The sequence below is a fragment of the Urocitellus parryii genome, chromosome X (assembly GCF_045843805.1).
Source record: "Urocitellus parryii isolate mUroPar1 chromosome X, mUroPar1.hap1, whole genome shotgun sequence".
NCBI lineage: Eukaryota > Metazoa > Chordata > Mammalia > Rodentia > Sciuridae > Urocitellus > Urocitellus parryii.
Genome location: NC_135547.1, coordinates 69,848,358 through 69,866,928, shown reverse-complemented (window position 1 = coordinate 69,866,928; position 18,571 = coordinate 69,848,358). Strand labels below are relative to the sequence as shown.

The window sequence follows — 18,571 nt, the reverse complement described above, 5'->3', positions numbered from 1 at the left end:
ATTTGCTGATATTTTATTGATAGAAAAACCTTCCAGTCAACCCAGCAATTAATAAAGTTCTGATAGGCTCTGATATTTCTGGGAAAGATGTTGTCACCTGAATTGCTCAAATGAGTATTGATTGCATGTCCCATCTTGTGAAGGGAGGAAGCAAAACTGACAGGGAGAAGTGGCCCTTATCAGCCAGAAGTTGGTGTTGGCCTAACAAGTAGAATGCAGTGTAATTGTTAATGTTGTGTGGCATGTGTCAAACAAACCGTGAAATTACAAACAGTTAAAATTTTTGGTAAGGACTACCTTCCTAACATGTGAAAACCCAAAGCCTCATTCAATCTATTATTCGACATTCTTTTTTATACTAAGCCAAAGAAAGTTCTCACTTTCTACTGGTGACAAAAAAAATAAAACATTTTAAAAGAAGAACCCAAAGCAATATGACAGTTCTTATCCCTTGCATAAAGACAAACATGTACACAAAGTCCTGTTCTTTTCTGGGACTGACAAACATTCCTTTTGGGAAAAGGTAATCTTTATTCGCCTTGTTTGGTGGTCTTTCAGTTTTACTTATAGTAACTTTGTTTCCATGGCTTTCTTCTCCAGTATTACCTGAAGATCTTTATGCTTTCTCTTATAATCCCAAATCATCAAAAGAGATGAGGGAAAATGGATGGAAACTGATTGACCCAATATCAGACTTTGAGAGAATGGGAATACCCAATCGGTATTGGACCATAACAGATGCCAACAGAAACTATGAGGTGATTTGTGATTTTTGCTTTCCTTTCGGTACATTTAATTAAAATGGCAGAATATCAGCAAATTAAGTTTTGAAAAAGAGGGAATCCCTTATAAAATTTCTCCTTTTCATTTAACATTCAATTAGCATTTATTAGATACATACTGTGCTCAAGGCACCAAGTCAGAGATCTCCTGGTCTAAAGCACAGGGGTGCTATGGGAATGTAGATGAGGGAAAAGAAAAGCAACCTGGGAAGCCAGAAGTTGCTTGATGTTTTGGGGTATTTCCTTGTGAAGGAACTTTATCCTAATTTATGTTAGGATAAAAGGAAACCAGATCATGAGGGGCTTCATGGCTAAATTAAGAAATTTGAACATTATCTTGAAGAAGAACATTATCATGAAGTTTCTATATCTTAATATAGAAAGGAGCATGAAAATATATTTGTATTTTAGAAAGGAATTATTGTTATTAGTTTGGAGAATTGGCTTGCTGGCTAAGAATGCAAAAAGGTAATACATGAAATGATAAGAACATGAAATAAGGCAATTAGACAAATTGAGAAGAATCTAAAAGATGGATATTTAAGTGATAGAACTGAAAGAATCTGGTGCAAGTAAAAGTGTGGTTGAAAAAAGGAATGGGAGTTTAGTATGCATCCAAGATTCCTTATTTTTGGCTTTAGTAACCAAGCAGGTAGTGATTATGTTAGCCAAAATGAGGACAACAAAAAGAGGGACACACACATCTTCAGATTTTTACTTGAGTTCAAGGTTGATTCAAAAGATATCTAGTTTTTGATATTAAGCTTTGTGTCTGTATCTGAAGAAAGAGCTCTGGGCTGAATATAGAGGTCTAGGAGTATACTTGGGATTCCCATGACCATTTCTCAGATTCTGTGATCCATTAGAAGGACTCACAGGATTGAACATATATTTGAACTTTATGATTTATTATAGTGACAGATACAAAGTAAAATCAGTAAAGGAAAAAGGAACATAAGGTGAAGTATGGAGAAAACAGTACAATCATTCAATGTTCTTTCCCAGTGGAGTCACATAAGATATACTTAATGTACCCCAGCAATAAATTATAACACATGTGTATCAGAGAAGCTCATTAGAGCTTCATTGCCCAAGATTTCTATTGGTTGGCTGCTTGCATTTGCCTTCATGTAGACCAAAATTTCAGATGCCCAATAGGAAAGTGTTTTAGTTAGGTTTTTTGCTGCTGTGACTAAAGGATCTGACCAGAACAATTGTAGAGGAGGAGGAGTTTATTTGAAGGCTCACAGTTTTAAATGTCTTAGTCCATAAAAGGCTGGCTCCATTCCTCAGGGCCCAAGGTGAGGCTGAACATCATGACACTAGAATGTGGTGGAGGAAAATAGTTCAGGAAGCAGAGAGGAATAGGCTCTACACTCCAGAAACAAAATATATACCCCATAACCCCACAGCAATTCCCACCTCATCCAGCCATACCCTACCACTTCAGTTACCACTCAATCCCTATCAGGGGATTAATTCACTGATTGGGTTTAAACTCTCACAACCCAATCATTACTCCTCTGAACCTTCTTACATTGTCTAATATCTGAGCTTTGGGGGGACTCCTCACATCCAAACCATAACAGAAAGCATGTTTTCTACATAAATCACATTGTTCATACAAACAGTTTAGGCACAATGACATTCTTACCAGTTAAGGAATGGTGGACAACCTTCCAAAATCCAGGTTTCCGGGCACCAACCAAAAACTAACATCACAAGGAAGACTTTCTAAGGATGGCAGTCAGGCCTTCTATGAATAATTGGTATATAAGTGATATCCCTAAATTGTTGGATCTTTAAATTATTTCCAGATTTTATTATCAGAATAAAGTACTAATTGCAATGGTTTTCTGATAACACAACTCTGAAGTATTCACTAGGCATGATAACTGATGAGCTGTCACTTAGCAGACGCATTTACAAAGTGGCTTATTTGGGCCATGCTTTACAGGAATTAGTACAGATGGGTGAATTCTGTGCAGTTCAAATATGTTTGTAAGTCTCCTGAATAAGTCTGAAATATCCATTTTGGCCCTTTGGATGTGCATGGCCTTCTGAGCCAAAAGGGCAGCTTCATTTATTTCTCCTTGTGTGACCTGCTTCTGAAAAGTCTGACAGGTAAAAGGGATGGGTAGAGAATGACTTATTTTTCAAATATTCTGTATTTGGGGTCACTGACATAAGTAGAGCATTCTTGATCTAATCTACCTTAAATTACTTTTGTCTTTTTATTTTTTAGATTTATTATTAAATATTTGGGAGTGTTCTTAGGGGAGTGATCAGAGTTAATTTTGCATTAAGTCTGTGCTATTATAATATCTGATTGGAAAAAAATTAAGCACTAAAAGCTAATAAATTTCAGAAAACGTGTTGATCTCTTTATAGAATAAGTCACACCTAAAATGTCAACACATCCACCCCCACATTAGTATATTAAAGGCCCTTTAGATATGCATACCAGGAACTCAGTATGCAGTTTATGAAAGAGTAAATAATATTTCCTCCTCCTCCACCTGTCTGCCTCACATTTGAGCTTATTTGTTTTAATTTACTTATTTATTATCTATATCATTTATTCTGATAGGCAAATGTAGGAATTTCAGAGTAGGGTTGAATGTGTGTTTTTGCCTATAATTTTTCTGGTTTTTCTAAAGGTAGATTTTGTTTTTATGTGTTTATACTTTCCTTTCTGGAAAATAATAGCATACTTGGAAAAACTTTTATAGCTAGGATATTTTTGTTCCTATTTCTGAGGAATGGATGAATCTGGATGGTAAATCCCAACCAGCTAATGCTTCAGTGAATGCTAATTACAGCCTGTTAATAGCAAGTGAAAATTCTAAAATATATACGTATAGGTGTGTGTGTGTATTGAGTTTATTTTCTTTTAGATATGCAGTACCTACCCTCCTGAAATAGTGGTTCCTAAATCTGTTACCTTGGGAACGGTGGTTGGAAGTTCAAAGTTCAGAAGTAAAGAACGTGTCCCTGTGCTCTCCTACCTCTATAAAGAGAACAATGTGAGTTAAGCAAAATTCTATAATGGGGACTAAACTTTGCTCTAGAAGACCTGGTTTCAGTCCCACCCTGCCACTTAATAGCTGTGTGTCCTCAAACCCAACTTCTTTGAACTTTAGTATTTCTGAGAGTTTTGAAGGTGCCACAATTGGGGGGATATATATGCACTTTGTAAATTGTAAAATGTCATGGATATGTTGAGTGGTATTTTGTTGTTCTTTTGTTTGTTTTCTGTGGGTTCCATCTTAGTGAGATGTTGCAGAAAAAAAGGTAAGTAGTTATATGAGATATATTTGGGAACTGTGGCTTCTCACTAGAATATAGATATCCTTGACCCTTTATTATTCTTTTTCATGTAATTTAAGGTTGTAAGAAGAAACCACTTGACTCCTCTGTGTTTGAGTCACCTCAAGTAGGAAGTGGTAATAATTCTTACCTTTTATGGTCACTTTGAGATCTAGGGTTAGACAAATAGTTAAGTCCCCAAATAGGCAACTACTGAAATGCAAAAGAGTACATTAATGCAATTGGTATCTTTTTATGGAACTACCAAAATGCACAGACTCCTTCAAAACTACACCAAAGTATAATGAAGTCAATTAACTAATCATTACAAGATATTCCTATTAAATATCTATGTTGGTTTTTGTTGTTGTTATTGTTGTTGAAATGGCTTGAAATATACCGGCCCTCTGATTTTGGCATTAACTCCTACAAATAGTGAACCCTGTTCTCTAAATCTGTAGATCTTTGTTGTATCTTGAATTCCCTTGCTTCAAGCCTCTAGTTTATATGGATTATTTTACTGGAACTGTAAAAAAATGGGCATTTTGAGAAAAATTACCAATCCATTATGCACCAAGAATAGGATTTTATTAAAGAAACACTCGAGATGTGATTTTTTTGTAGTCTGATTTGCCAAGACGGGGTTGAGAAATAGCCACATGCCAAGAGGAGGCAGGAGGCTTAGCTCAATATCAGTGGAAGCTAGGCTTTAGAACTACATCTCTTTGCTGTGGATACTAACCCAAGTTGGCTTGTTCTCTTATTCTACTCCCTAAACTTAGATTCAAGGAAGAATTTTTATCACCTGTAAATGTGATGACTTGGCTAACACATTTTTTCCTTATAGGCTGCCATTTGCCGCTGTAGCCAGCCTCTGTCTGGATTTTATACTCGCTGTGTAGATGATGAGCTCTTGCTAGAGGCCATTAGCCAAACAAACCCTGGGAGCCAGTTTATGTATGTTGTAGATACAAGACCAAAGGTATCTGTCAATGATTTCTTTGATATTCCTGCTACTTGCAATCCCCTCCTTGTATGTTGACACTTGCAATGTTACTGGGAAAGTTAAATTAGTGTGTGTGGGTTTGTTGTGTCAGATATTACATAAAATCACTTGCACAAGCCATTGATGCTCCATTTATAAACCTGTCACTTTCAAATGAGGCTATGAGAAGTTACTTAGAACAACTTAGCATTGTCACCCCAATTTGACATTCTGAGTTGAAGACTCATTGACATCTATCTCCTCATCATTTTCACTAAATCTATTCCTTAACCAGAATTTTCAGTAGTCCCCTGCTATGGTCTAAATTTACTATCAGAGAAAGAACTTCAACTTAAACACCAGAGGCTTAGTAATATCAACATATCTTTCTCTAAATAATGTATTAAATTATATTACATTGTAGACCCAAGATCAAAGGTATCTGTCATGACTTCTTTGATATTCCTGCTGCTTGCAATCCCCTCCCCATATGTTGACACTTTCATTGTTATTGGGAAATAATAGTATTTAATAATAGTATTAATGATACTTTGGCGTCCCCCAGAGAAGCAGTATTCACAGACTGCTATAGGAGTAACAAAAATATTTAGCTCATGTGGTAGTAATTTTTTTAGCACACAGCACTATTAGCTAATTTTTTTTTCCCAAATCAATGAAGTACAGTTTAGATCTTGGTCCCATAGAGTAAGAAAATACCAGAGACATAGATTCACCATGGATTTTGGCAGTGGACATGGGCCTAGCAAAATCCTTTGATCTTCCTGAGAGCCCAGTGCTGTGGACTTATTGCATTGTGTTTTCTCAGGCTTCTTCCCTAATGTGAATTTCACTGAACAGGGGGTCCTCAGATCAACCTAAGTATCAGCCTAAACTCCTCTCTGCATTAAATCCCTGACTTTCAACAGTTTGTCTAATTCTATAAAAGTTTATACAAGAATTCATTGTGCCCCATAAAAGAAGTAAAGGACAGATTCCCTTTTCTTAAAGGTTGTACTTTTCACAAAAAGACCCCCAAAGAAATGAATTTGCTTAGAATTGTAGGTGTGGAATGTTCACGATTAGGATATTTAATTGCAACCTAATGATTGCAAAATCAGTGATTTAGAGCTAAGCCTAAGCCAGGTGGTTGTGGCTTCAGAGTTGAGCAACTGGACATGCACGAAACCAGATAGTGACCTTAGACAACTGTTTATCCCATTTTTGTGATCTCTCACTGGCTGTTCTCCAGAGCTACCTAGGACTGACTGGACCCAAGAAGAAAATAATTTCCCTGTCTGCTCAGGCACCACCCTTCAGTTTCTCAAAAGCTTGCTGTCTTGTTTCAGTCATAAATGTTTGACATTATGATATTGGAAAGATCTAAATCAAATATATATCTTTTATCAAGAGGGAGACACACAAGAAACAAACTAAGCTTTTTAAAACTGGAGGGATTTGTTAAAATTTAGCACCAGAAAGTCCCTTTTAGCAGGTCCCATTTTCCTCTCAAATTCAAGCAAATTAAGATATGTATTGAGAATTGAACCCAGGGCATGCATTGTGCATGTTAGTCAAGTGCTTTATCATCAAGCTTCATCCCCAGAAAATTGAAGCAATAACAGATCTAGAGATATCTGGAAATCTCTCTCTTCTAGATGCCTAAATATATAATTTCAGTAGATGTAGTGAAAAAAAATTATTCTTAGGAATCAGACAAACCTGGGGTCAAATCCTTCCTGCCTTTTGACTCTTATCCATATGGTCCTAGGAAAATTGGTTTACTTGTTTGAACCTGTTTTCTTATGGTGATGATAATAGTACCTACCATGAGAGGCTATACTGAGAATCAAATGAGATAATGCACTTAAAGATCTAGCACAGCATCATCTTGCACATACCAGGAACTCAGAGCCAGCCTTAGCAAATTAGTGAGGCCCTGAGCAATTTATACAGACCCTGTCTAAAAATAAAAAAAGTAAAAAGGACTGGAGATGTGGCTCAATGATTAAGTGTCCCTGGGTTCAATCCATAGTACCAAAAAAAAAAAAAATATATATATATATATATATATATATATATATATATATACACACACACATATTATATGTGTGTGTATAAATAAATATATATGTGTATGTACACGTGTGTGTGCATATATGTGCATGTGTATGTGATGTTTATATATATATATATATATATATATATATATATATATATATATAAACATCTCTTCATCAATATGTTAATACCTCGCTCTTTTCAAATCTGCCAGGTATATTTCCATGGAGTACTGGCACAGTGTTGCTAGCTATTTGCATTAGATATCCTACCCATACCTGGATAGGAACTGCTGTAATCATTGTTTTGTTTGTTGAAGAATCACTTATAACTAAATTCATTGCAACTAGGCAGCTGTTGTTTGTGCTTCCACAGGTATTCCTTTGACATCTGTCATTTAATGAAAGCTCAGTGACACTGCCAGAGTGATAAAAGATCAAAATTACTGTCACATTTCTACCTTTTGCACATTTTTCCTTTATATTTGCTAATGTGTATAGTTTTTGCTGTGAGATTTTTGCATTTCATCCATGAATACAAAAATCACACCTTGTCCATGTATATGCTCCTCCTGCCTCTTGAAATGCTCAATACACAGTAGATAAGAAAACTGGCAAACAACAGAAAATCAGTAAGATGGTCATCATCATAGAAGGTATTTTGGCTGACTTCAAGTGACTGCATGAATATTTCCTTTCTGTAAATCTCATTTTCTGCCAAACATTCTTATACAGCCATGTTATTGATATATTTTCTAGAATAACTATCAAAAATTGATTAGCCCAGAGGTTCATAGAGTTATTTCTATAGCTTCTCACTTGTAAAGTTGTGAACTTTTACATTTTTCTCATTTTAAAGTCCTTTCAGCTGTGAACATACTGGTTTGTAATAGGTAGCTCAAAATTATTATTTTAGTTATTCAGATCAAATATCTTTATAACTGCCACATCCTTCATCTCTTAAGTAGGATATTAGTAATACAAGAAAACCTCAATTTCCCTCGTTCTGTGAGTCGGTTACCTAAGTACTTGGTCTAAAAAATAGTGAAATTCGCTCCATACCAGAATATGTAAGATTTAAAACTGTTTTGAATGAGGTATTGAGATTGATGAACCCCACTCCTTCATCATTTGGCATTATCTGCTATGTTATGCCCTCTACTGTTACAGCTAAATGCCATGGCCAACCGAGCAGCTGGTAAGGGGTATGAAAATGAAGACAACTATGCCAATATTCGCTTCAGGTTCATGGGCATTGAGAACATTCATGTGATGCGGAGCAGCCTGCAAAAACTCTTGGAAGGTACAGGGATTTCACCTTGGCTAGGCCAGAGGCCATACTTTGGCACTATTATGTAAAAAAAAAAGCATTCCTGATTTGGGGTGGAACATAAAAGCCAGCAGGTGAGCAGAGTAAATAAATGATGAGATGTTTAACTAAAGTATGGACATAACTTAAAAGAATACTGAATTATAGCAGTGTTAGTCTGGCAAGGGGAATGAGATATTTCGAAACTCATTTCTCAATAGAATTACAGAGGCTGGTATTCAGGGGTGGTTAGACCAACATAAGCATGAATGAATTTGGAATTCATTTCATTGTCCTCAAGGCAAAAAAGTAACCTCATATGATCTATACGGAATCATTTTGATATCATCATTGCTGAAGAAGAAGTTGAATTTAGATCTCCAAGGGAAAAAATGCTGATATCAGACATTTTGGCCATCTGTCATCACTGCAAAATAATTGGTGTCAAAAGGGGAATTGAGGTGGTTCGCTGGGCCTTGTAAGATTCTTGAGTTTAGAACATTTCTTCTTAAACCACTACTGAGAATTCCATGATGTGATATGCCAACTCAGGAAAAGATCATGAAAACTTACCTTCTTTACTGAACTACCTGTTCTTCCTTTATATTCTTCAGTTTTGTACTGATACAGTATGCCAGGGCCTCTCCACTATACAACCCTTCTCACATCCTGTCTCCTCAGTCTATGTCCCTTTTAGAATATTGAATATCCGTTTTCCTTGTTTCTCTCCTGTTTTCATTCTGTTGAAGGGAACTTTGTTTTACAGATTTTGAGGCAAAAGGTTGCCCTCTGCTGGATAACTAGTGAAAGGTGCACAAAAATTAATGTGTTCCCTTCCGTGCAACCTGTTGAGACAGCACAGAGCTGAAAGAAGTAGGTGGAGGCATAGGAGTAGAGACAGATGTTAAGAGCCTATAGGATTAGGATGAGTGGGTGGGATTAGGATGGGGATCAAATGTGTTTTTAATGAAAGGAGATGTGAGTATTTTCCTGTAGGTATTGACTCATACTTTGGGCTTTCTTGAGAGATTTCTGAGTGTTTGAGGGTAGGTTCCAAACCTAGGGAAAGCAGAGACCCATGGTAGGAAATCTGGTAGACTTTATCCCTAGTCCTATTCCTGATTCAACTGTATGGTTTTCAGATAATCATTTAATCTCTCTGTTCCTCAGCTTCCTCATTTACAAAATGGGGATCCACTTTCTTCCCTTTCTTGATGAATAAACTGAGGTGATTGTGAATTTCAATCTCTGCTTCCTTTTCTACCTTAGTTTGTGAATTGAAAACTCCAACAATGAGTGAATTTCTTAGTGGCCTGGAGAGCTCAGGGTGGTTGAGACACATTAAAGCTATTATGGATGCTGGAATTTTCATTACAAAGGTAATAATCAAGACTTTTAAGAATTTGCACTGACTTTAATATGGGATCTCTTGAAGTAGTAGTGTGCCATGGTGGAAAGAATATTAAAAGAAATCTAGTTTCTGGATTCAGCTCTGCAACTGTTTGCCCTTGGGCATGTTTCTTCCCTCTCTGGGCCTCACTTCTCCATCTATAAAACAAAATGGTTCTATAGTATCTAGTGTAACTTTTGGGGGGCCCACAGAACACTTTGGGAATGAGATTGATCATCTCCCCCTCTGGAAAATGCAGATATAATTATACATATAAAAGTAGACCTCAATTTCAGGGAGATCATAGACCTACACCTCAGTTTAAAATTCTTAGGTAATCTTTAATAGTCCCTCCAGCTCAATTACTCTCTGATGTGTTTTTGTGTTAAGGGTGAGTGTGAAATAAATGCAGAGCTTACATATCTGTGAGTATTCAGAGCTCTGAATACATACGTTTTTATGGCTTCTTTTTGTATAGGTCTGCCTCTGAATGCAGTCTAGGCAGGCTTTGTTACCCTACATTTAGGCTGACCCACTTATTTTCTGACCTCCAGAACCCCAGCCTTTTTAAGATGATTTTTTTTTAAAAAAAGGAAATTCAAAGCATATATTTTCTCATTTTGAATTATCTTTTATATATTCCTACCTGAAAACTTTCCCTCTTCACCCCACCCCTCTTTATTTGGTAGAAGTAAAGGAAAGGAGAAAATGACTCTTCACTCCTCTGCTGTCATTTTCTCAGTTGAAAGCAATGATGTATATCTTTTGGTTTAAAAGGTTTGGAGAGAAAGAGGGAGAGAATGAATGAATGAATGAATGAATATGAATATCTGTGTGTGTGTAATTAACTGCCTTAAATACTTTTTGTTTTCCTAGTTCTGTTGCCTGCACTTTTCATTGTAATGTGTTAGTATTTACTATGTGACCCTTTTGGCTATTTCAATTCCTCTATTCAAAACATTCTTCATGTTGTTCCTTTTTCATATATCCTACAACCATACATCTATAGTCCCTGTCTGAAACCAAATTTATTAGACAAAAGAAAATGATGATGGAGGAGAGGGCAATTTGATAGATTGTCCAACCTTAAATTATTGGTTGAATTAAAATTAGTTGACCAATAATAGATTTGGGATTGCATAATTATCCTGTGCTCCTTATAACCTTGCCACCTATAGAGTATCCCAAGCTTTAAAACTTCAATCAGTCTTCAGTTCTCCCTCTTTCCTCCATCTGTCAATTGCCAACTCCTATCAGTTCTATTTCAAAAGTGTTTCAAATCTATCCTTTCTTTACAATTAACATTATAGATTAAAGATGCTTCTAACATATGTTCCTTACCTAACACATTCACTAACCTTTCCAAAGTAATATAATAACTTCCTAACTGCTTTACTTCTTTAGTAGTTACTCCTCAGATTATCTAGAAAGTCATTTGCAACACTTCTGATTATGTTACTTTATGGTGAAAATCCCCCAATGGTTCTCTATTCTATTGCCTATTAAAGCCTGTAGTTTGCTATCCAATCTTTCCCAACTTGGCTATTGTAGATTTCTTGTTGTTCTCTAATACACTATGCCACTTTTCTCTCTCTCTCTTTTCTTTATTTTTATTTACTTTTTCTCATTAAAAAAGCAATATGTGCACACTAATAAAGTAGTTGATATTTCAGAAATACATAGCAAAAGGTAAACATTTCCCATTTGTTTTCCCACATCACACATTTCACTATTAATAGTTTAATATGTATGTCTCTTGATTGGTACTATCCATTTGAAATTTCTGTGATGATAGGAATGCTCTGTATGTTCTTAAAGAGTAGCAACTATCCACAGAAGATAACTAGGCACTTGAAATTTGACTAATGAAATTGAAGAACTGAATTTTTTTATTTAAATGAATTTTAACAAATTCAAATGAAATACTCACAGATGACTAGGGACTTTCATTTTGGATAGTACAGCTATAGAGTTTTTCAATATACATACATATACTATTACTATGTAAAAATAGGACTATACTGTATATACTGTTCTGTAATTGCCTTTTCATCTTTAAAAATAGTGAACATTTTTCAGATCAGGTCAGTCAATACAACCTCATTTTTTCCAAAAACTATATATATTCCATTGTGGGAATTTACAGTGGTCTTCCATTAATTAAAAATTCTGTTGTTTTCAGTTTTCACTAATATAAACATTGCTGCACCAAATAACCTTAAACATGATTCCTTACGTATGTGAATATTCTTAGAAGTAGATTTTCTTAGTCAAAGAATATGAATATTTCAAATTCTAATGGGTGTGGTCAAGTGCCTCTGAAAATGTAGTACCATACCTATTTTTCAATGTTGCCAGCAATGGTAATCATTAATCTTTTTTTAATCTCTGTATATGTGATAGGTGATCAGTTTTATATCATGTTTTAATTTGTGTTTCTATCATTAGTAATGCAATAGAGCATCTTGTCCTGTCTACTGTTCACTCTGTTTGGATCCCTAAAAAGAGCATAATTGCTACTGTTGGGCCTCTGATACCAATGGAAGTCTCTGCTGAACTAAAAATTTTAAAAAGGCTGAGATGCCTGTTTCCAGATTTCTTTAACTCCTTTCTTACAACCTAACTACCCTTCCAGGAATACAAATTTTCTTGCACTGTTACTACAAAAGTTGCTCATTCTCCTACATGCCACAAACTAAATGGCCTAGGGAAAGTTTAGTATTCTCCTTGATCTTTACAAAACTTTTTCTTCCTTTCTGATCTGTTTCATTTGGCTATATTACCTTGTACATTTCTTTCTCTCCCCCCTCCATTAAAGACTTTGAGAAAGGCCTTAACACCTGTCTCTCCCTCTTTATTCAGGAGATTTGAAGGTTCATGTACAGACTGTTGAACTCTCTGCACTTATATTTCTTTATGTTTTTATATGCCAGTTCTCAAACATTTATTCTAGATAGCATGGTTCTTCAAGCTCATTGAGACCTCTATACTTTTAACTTCACTTTTTAAACTTTCTTCCCTATTTACCAAGACCTGTTAGTACAGAAACTTCTCCATTCCACCTTGTCCCTTATTCTTCTATTCTACCTGCTTTGCTACCTCAGTAATTTCCTATACTCTGACTACTGAGCATTGCTGCAAGTAAATAAATTTTATACATGTTAATTTGTATTATTACAGGTTTAATTTGTACTATTTCAAGTTTATAGTCTATAGTTGCCTACTTAGCAGTTGTTGTATGTGTTCCTGGTTGGGTCCTAGTCCTGCTGCACCAAGCAGGTGTTGCCAATCTGTACCTTGCTTTCAAGCTGGTTATACTTTCTATAGGCACATATTAAAACATGTCTCCTGATTCACAGAAAAGTCAAAGTGATACCTCATCTTCCCATTATTATTATTAACATTTTTGAATGTCTTTCTCCTGACTATCACAGAGGACTTGATGTCCAATCTGTGTATATGCTACCTATATTATAAATCCCATCCTCTCCTACTTTTTAAAGAAACCAACTCTATCAATTAATCCCTCTTTCTGCTATATTTTCAACCTGTTCTTTTTGACTAGTTTCTTCCTTCAGAAGTATGTCCAAATATTTTTTTCTTTATCTTTAAAGAAAAATAATCATACTTGCTTCTAGCAATTGCCCTCTGTGTTAGCTTTCTTTCACTGTGATAAAATACCTGAGATAATCAACTTTTAAGGAGGAGAGGTTTATTTTAGCTTAGTTTCAGAGGTATCAGTCCATTATCACTTGGCCACCTTGTTTTTGGGCCTGTGATGAGGCACTACATCATGGAAAGAGTACATAATAGAGCAACATGTTTACTTCATAGTGGCTGGGAAGCAGAGATGCAAGAAGGGACTGGGGTACCAATACCTCGTTAAAGGCATGTCTCCAATGACCTAATTTCCATCCATTAGGCCCAACCTCCCAATAGCATCGCAGGCTTGGGACCAAATCTTCAATACATGGGCCTTTGGGGGACACTTTAGATCCAGAATGTACCCTCTTTCCTTTTAGAGCCATTTGGAAAACAGTTAGCCTTCCCTATGAATACTTCTTCACCTTTTTTTCATCTTTCAGCTCACTAAGATCCAATTTCTATGCCATTACTATTATTCTTGCTAGGGATACTAATGACTCTTCACTTATCAAATTTTAATCTTCATTCTATTTTGACCTCTGTCACATTTATACTTTTGACCACCCCCCCAACTCTTTGTTTTGGCTTTAATCCAGCCATTCCTTCCTGCTTTTAATACCTTTCAGGCTGTTTCTGTACAGGCTAACTCCTATCATAGCCCTTCTTCCTCTTCTTGCCCTTTAAATATTGCTGCTTTTTTTTTTCTTTTCTTACTTTTGGTCCTTACCTGGACAGTAGCAGCTATGTACACAATTCCTATTACCATATCAATTGAGACAGTGGTCAATTCTACACTCTGGCTTAGATCCTTCCCTCTCCTCAACTCCAGACCTAAATATCCAGTTGTCCCCCGTACTCTCCATTGGCACTTTCTTGTTTTCTCTCTCTCTCTCTCTCTCTCTCTCTCTCTCTCTCTCTCTCTCTCTCTCTCCTACCTCAGACTCACCATAGCCAAAACTGAAATCTCACTTACCCTCACTACTCTCCAAAACTAACTTCTAACATATATGTATTTTATAGAATGATGGTACTGCTATCCATCTAGTTACTAAGCTGTACATTTTAGAGTTATCCTTGACTTTTCCTTCTTCATTTAATATTCATTTTCTCAGTATATCCTGTTAAATTTTTATACTTTCCATCCTTCTCCTTTTAAGCCCCACTGCTACTTTTTTTTAACTTCAGGAACTTGTGGTCCTTTCATGATTTTAGCAGCTCCTCGGCTGTTTTTTCTATATCCAAATTTGTGTTCTACCAAGCCATTTTCCTTGCTGCCACCACAATGATCTTTTTACAGTGCACATCTGATTATGATACTTCTTTGCTTTCATAACCTTATAGTTTCCCTCTTGCCACCAGATAAAATGCATACTTGTTCATCTTATCCTTGTCCTCTTGGCCAGCTCTGTTTCTCATCTTTCCCTCACTCCCAGCCCAAACTTAATGGTAACCAGCTATTTAAGAGTTCCTCACCTATGTCATGCCTCCTTGCATACGTATTTGCTGTCATTTGTTTGCCCTGATGGAATGTCCTTTCCTTATAGTCAGTCTGGCAAATGCCTATTTAACTGAAAACATCCATTTTAGTTATCTGTTCCTCTTTGTTTATCTTTTGTGCTTTTGTTGTACCTGTCATGGAATTTTATTGTTTTATTTATCACCTGTTCGCAGTAATTTGTTCAAGAGTTTGTCTCCTTTGCATTCCTAGTGCACACTGTAGTGTCTCTTGTACATTGAGCATCGACTGACATATATTTGCAAATGAATGAATACGTGAATTAATTAGTATATTTTTCCTTCCTCACCTAAGGATGTCCTACTCTTTCTTTGAGGCTCAAGTTCCCCCAGCTCCTGCAAAAGGACATATTTACCACACATTACACTCTAGCAGTTGTTTTTCCAGTGTCTTATAATAATTTACCTTAGGGTACTGTGACTAGTTTGTGGGCTCCTCAAAGGTAAAAATTGATTATCATATTTGTATCTCTAATACATAGTACTTATCTGACACATGCAGTTACATAATTAAGCCTTAGAATTAGTAAATGAATAATCAAAATCTGCCATTGCCAAAATTGCTCAGGTCTTTACATTATTCTGATTGGAAAGAAACCAAGCTAAGGCAGGCAAGCTCTTCTATCTTAAGTTGGGAGGGTTTGTTAGTAAGACTAGATAGCTATAGGAAAACTTTATTAGATCTGGGACTGGGATGTGGATTTGTCCTGTGTTTTTGAGCATGACTTTCTCCTTCTACCCACTCTTCCTCTGAGAATTGATACTTATTTTTATGGACTTAGGTTTTCCCTTTATCCCATATTAGGTATTGTTTTCTTATTTTATTTTCCTATTATGTAAGCTTTCCTTCTTCTCATATACTCTTTCTTTCATTCCCCCTAAAGGATTCTGATATTATGTAAAGAAATTAATGTAACCCAGTTAGATAAATGTCTTTGTGCTATAAGGACAGTATTGACAGCCCTATTATTAGTCCAGCATGCTAAGCAAAGGTGGTTTATTGTATTTTTTTTTGCCCTGTATTCACAGGCAGTAAAAGTAGAAAAGGCCAATGTCTTAGTCCATTGTTCTGATGGGTGGGACCGCACAGCACAAGTCTGCTCTGTGGCCAGCATTCTTCTAGATCCATTTTATAGGACATTCAAAGGACTCATGGTAAGAGAGCAGTGATTGCATTTTACTTTGTGTCAGTAGCAGTTTGTGAATAAATTAATAAAAGAACTCTCAACTAACTTGTCCCATGTTTTTACAAGAATGAGCTTTAAATCTATAAAAAATAGCTATATTTTAGTTTAGCTACTCTAAACAATGCATATGTAGTCTGTATACCTTCTGTTGTGCATTTAATGTACTTCATTACCCATTAGAAGTTAAGTTGTATACAACAGGCTGTTATAAAGTATAGGAAAGGCTCAGAAAGTTTGTAAAGCTGAATGGTTAACAGTAAAATGGACTGCCTAATAAGGTCATTCTCTGTAACATATCTATGTGAACATCAGACTCATGGTTGTTTTCATGTGTTGAAGCCAATGCTACTTTGTTGATCTTCCTAAAAAAGAGAACCGATAATCATGGTTTATCCTCATTTCTTTATTTTTTTTTTGCATGTTTGTATTTGTAGTACTAGGGATTGAATCTAGGGGTGCTTTACCACTGTGCTATATCCCCCACCCTTTTTTATTTTCTATTTTGAGACAGGATTTCATTAAGTTGCTAAGGTTGGTCTCCAAATTATGATCCTCCTTCCTCAGTCTTCTGCATAACTGGGATTACAGGCATGTACCACCACTCCTAGCCTAGAATTTTCTTTTAACCTTTGAAAATTATTTCATTCTTAGTACAAACTCAAATTCTGCCTTTTGATTCTTATTTTTTATGGGTTGAGTTTAACATTGTGCATAAGCACATGATTACATTTAATTATGGTGTCATGTAAAGGCCAAAAAAAAGTGACACTAGATACAAATCCAATGTAATTTCTCCTGAGTGCATTATAAAGTTTGAAGGCAACCTATATATATGCCTATAATTGTAATCAAAGTTACATACTTATCATTTTGGATTTTAACTTTATTTTCTTATCAACTCATTCATTTCAGCAAAATGTTTTGATATTCTTGTGTGTATTGTTATTTTATGATTTTCCTAATGCAAAAATCTTCTTTTTGTATAAAATGAAGATTCTAATAGAGAAGGAATGGATATCTATGGGCCACAAGTTCTCCCAAAGGTAAAAATATCTTTATTTTGAAGGAGGGGGTGTGTGAAAAGTTCCTTTGGGTAAGATTTAATAAAATCCAGATTTACCAATTTGGTATTGTGTAGGAAGAAACAGAAGTTTGAACATGACCCTAAATGTTTTTCATCAAGAAAAAAGTATTTCAGGGTATTAAGTCTACAAAGGTGATCAGAATATCATCTCTGTTTTGAAGGAATACAAGTAATTATATTCAATTGTTAAATATTTTAGGAAAGAAAAGCTTTCATGGGCCACAGAGAAAAGTGCTTAAACCTTCCTTTATGGTTTTCTCTGACCTCTTTACGTAGAGGTCAGAGAAAACCATAAAGGAAGGTTATCTATTCTGGTGCAAAGGTGGCTTCCTGGAATAGTGCATATAATCTGAGCTTTAAATTAGTAGGTGTTAGATAGAAAGAGGAAAACATTCTAGAATTGATGTGTGTGAAACCATAAAGGCGTTAAACAGAATGGTTTATTTGAGGAACTGCAAGTGATCCAATGTCACTAGGTCATAAAGTACAGAGGGGGAGAATAGAGGCAATGAATCTAGGAAAGGGAGGCTAGGAAGGAGGTGATCTTCCTTCCTCCTTCCCTCCTCCCTCCCTCCATTCCTTCCTTCCTCCTTTCTTCCCTAAAAGTTCTGAATATTTTTCTCTACTTAGTAAAGCTATAATGGAGAACTTTGAACAGGGAAATGGTATAGAAAATTGAGATTGGAGGTAAGGGGATGAATTAGAGATTTATCACAATTTATGAAGGCCCAAAATAAAAAGACAGAGGCCACTGAGACAGATAAAAGGGTATTTGGGAAGTAGAACTTATAGAAAGAATCAGGAAATGAAAGAAAAAGGTTAGCAGAACTTTCAATTTTTTAAGCCTTAGTTTGCTGGGTTTACTCAGAGAATGTAGAACAATACAGGGCAAGTGTTGGGGGAAAGGTGTTTTGAATTTAGGACCTATTTGGCATGGGGCATCTAAGACATGTCCACTAAGCAGACTCCTCAGTACTAATTTAGAATTTCCTAGCTCTGGATTTGACAGAGAGGATTAGAGATTTGAGAGTTAATCTGCTTGTGAATGGCATTTTGGGCTATGGCTTCAGATAAGATGGCTCAAAAAGTTGTCTGTAGAAGAACCAAGTGATAGGACAAAGCCTTGGATGATACACTTGAAGATTTATTGAAGAAAAGAATCCCATGAAGGTGACTGAAAGAGTTGTCAGAGAGGTAAGAAGAAATCTAAGGAAACAAAAGAAAAAATGAGAGGAGAACTCACATGAGTAGTCAGCAGTGTCACATAACCCAGTATAACCCAGTAGGGCAATATGACAATTTTGCAAT

The 18,571-nt window shown here is 35.8% G+C and overlaps 1 protein-coding gene across 1 annotated transcript in view; it reads left to right on the top strand.

Moving 5' to 3' along the window:
* Window positions 1–18,571, top strand: part of Mtmr8 (myotubularin related protein 8) — an 80,464-nt gene that overhangs the window by 29,488 nt on the left and 32,405 nt on the right. The window contains exons 4-10 of the mRNA XM_026412351.1: window positions 601–758; window positions 3,680–3,808; window positions 4,939–5,073; window positions 8,304–8,436; window positions 9,712–9,821; window positions 16,022–16,147; window positions 17,173–17,222. Of these exons, the coding sequence (XP_026268136.1) occupies window positions 601–758; window positions 3,680–3,808; window positions 4,939–5,073; window positions 8,304–8,436; window positions 9,712–9,821; window positions 16,022–16,147; window positions 17,173–17,222 (841 nt within the window). The remainder of the gene's footprint in view (window positions 1–600; window positions 759–3,679; window positions 3,809–4,938; window positions 5,074–8,303; window positions 8,437–9,711; window positions 9,822–16,021; window positions 16,148–17,172; window positions 17,223–18,571) is intronic.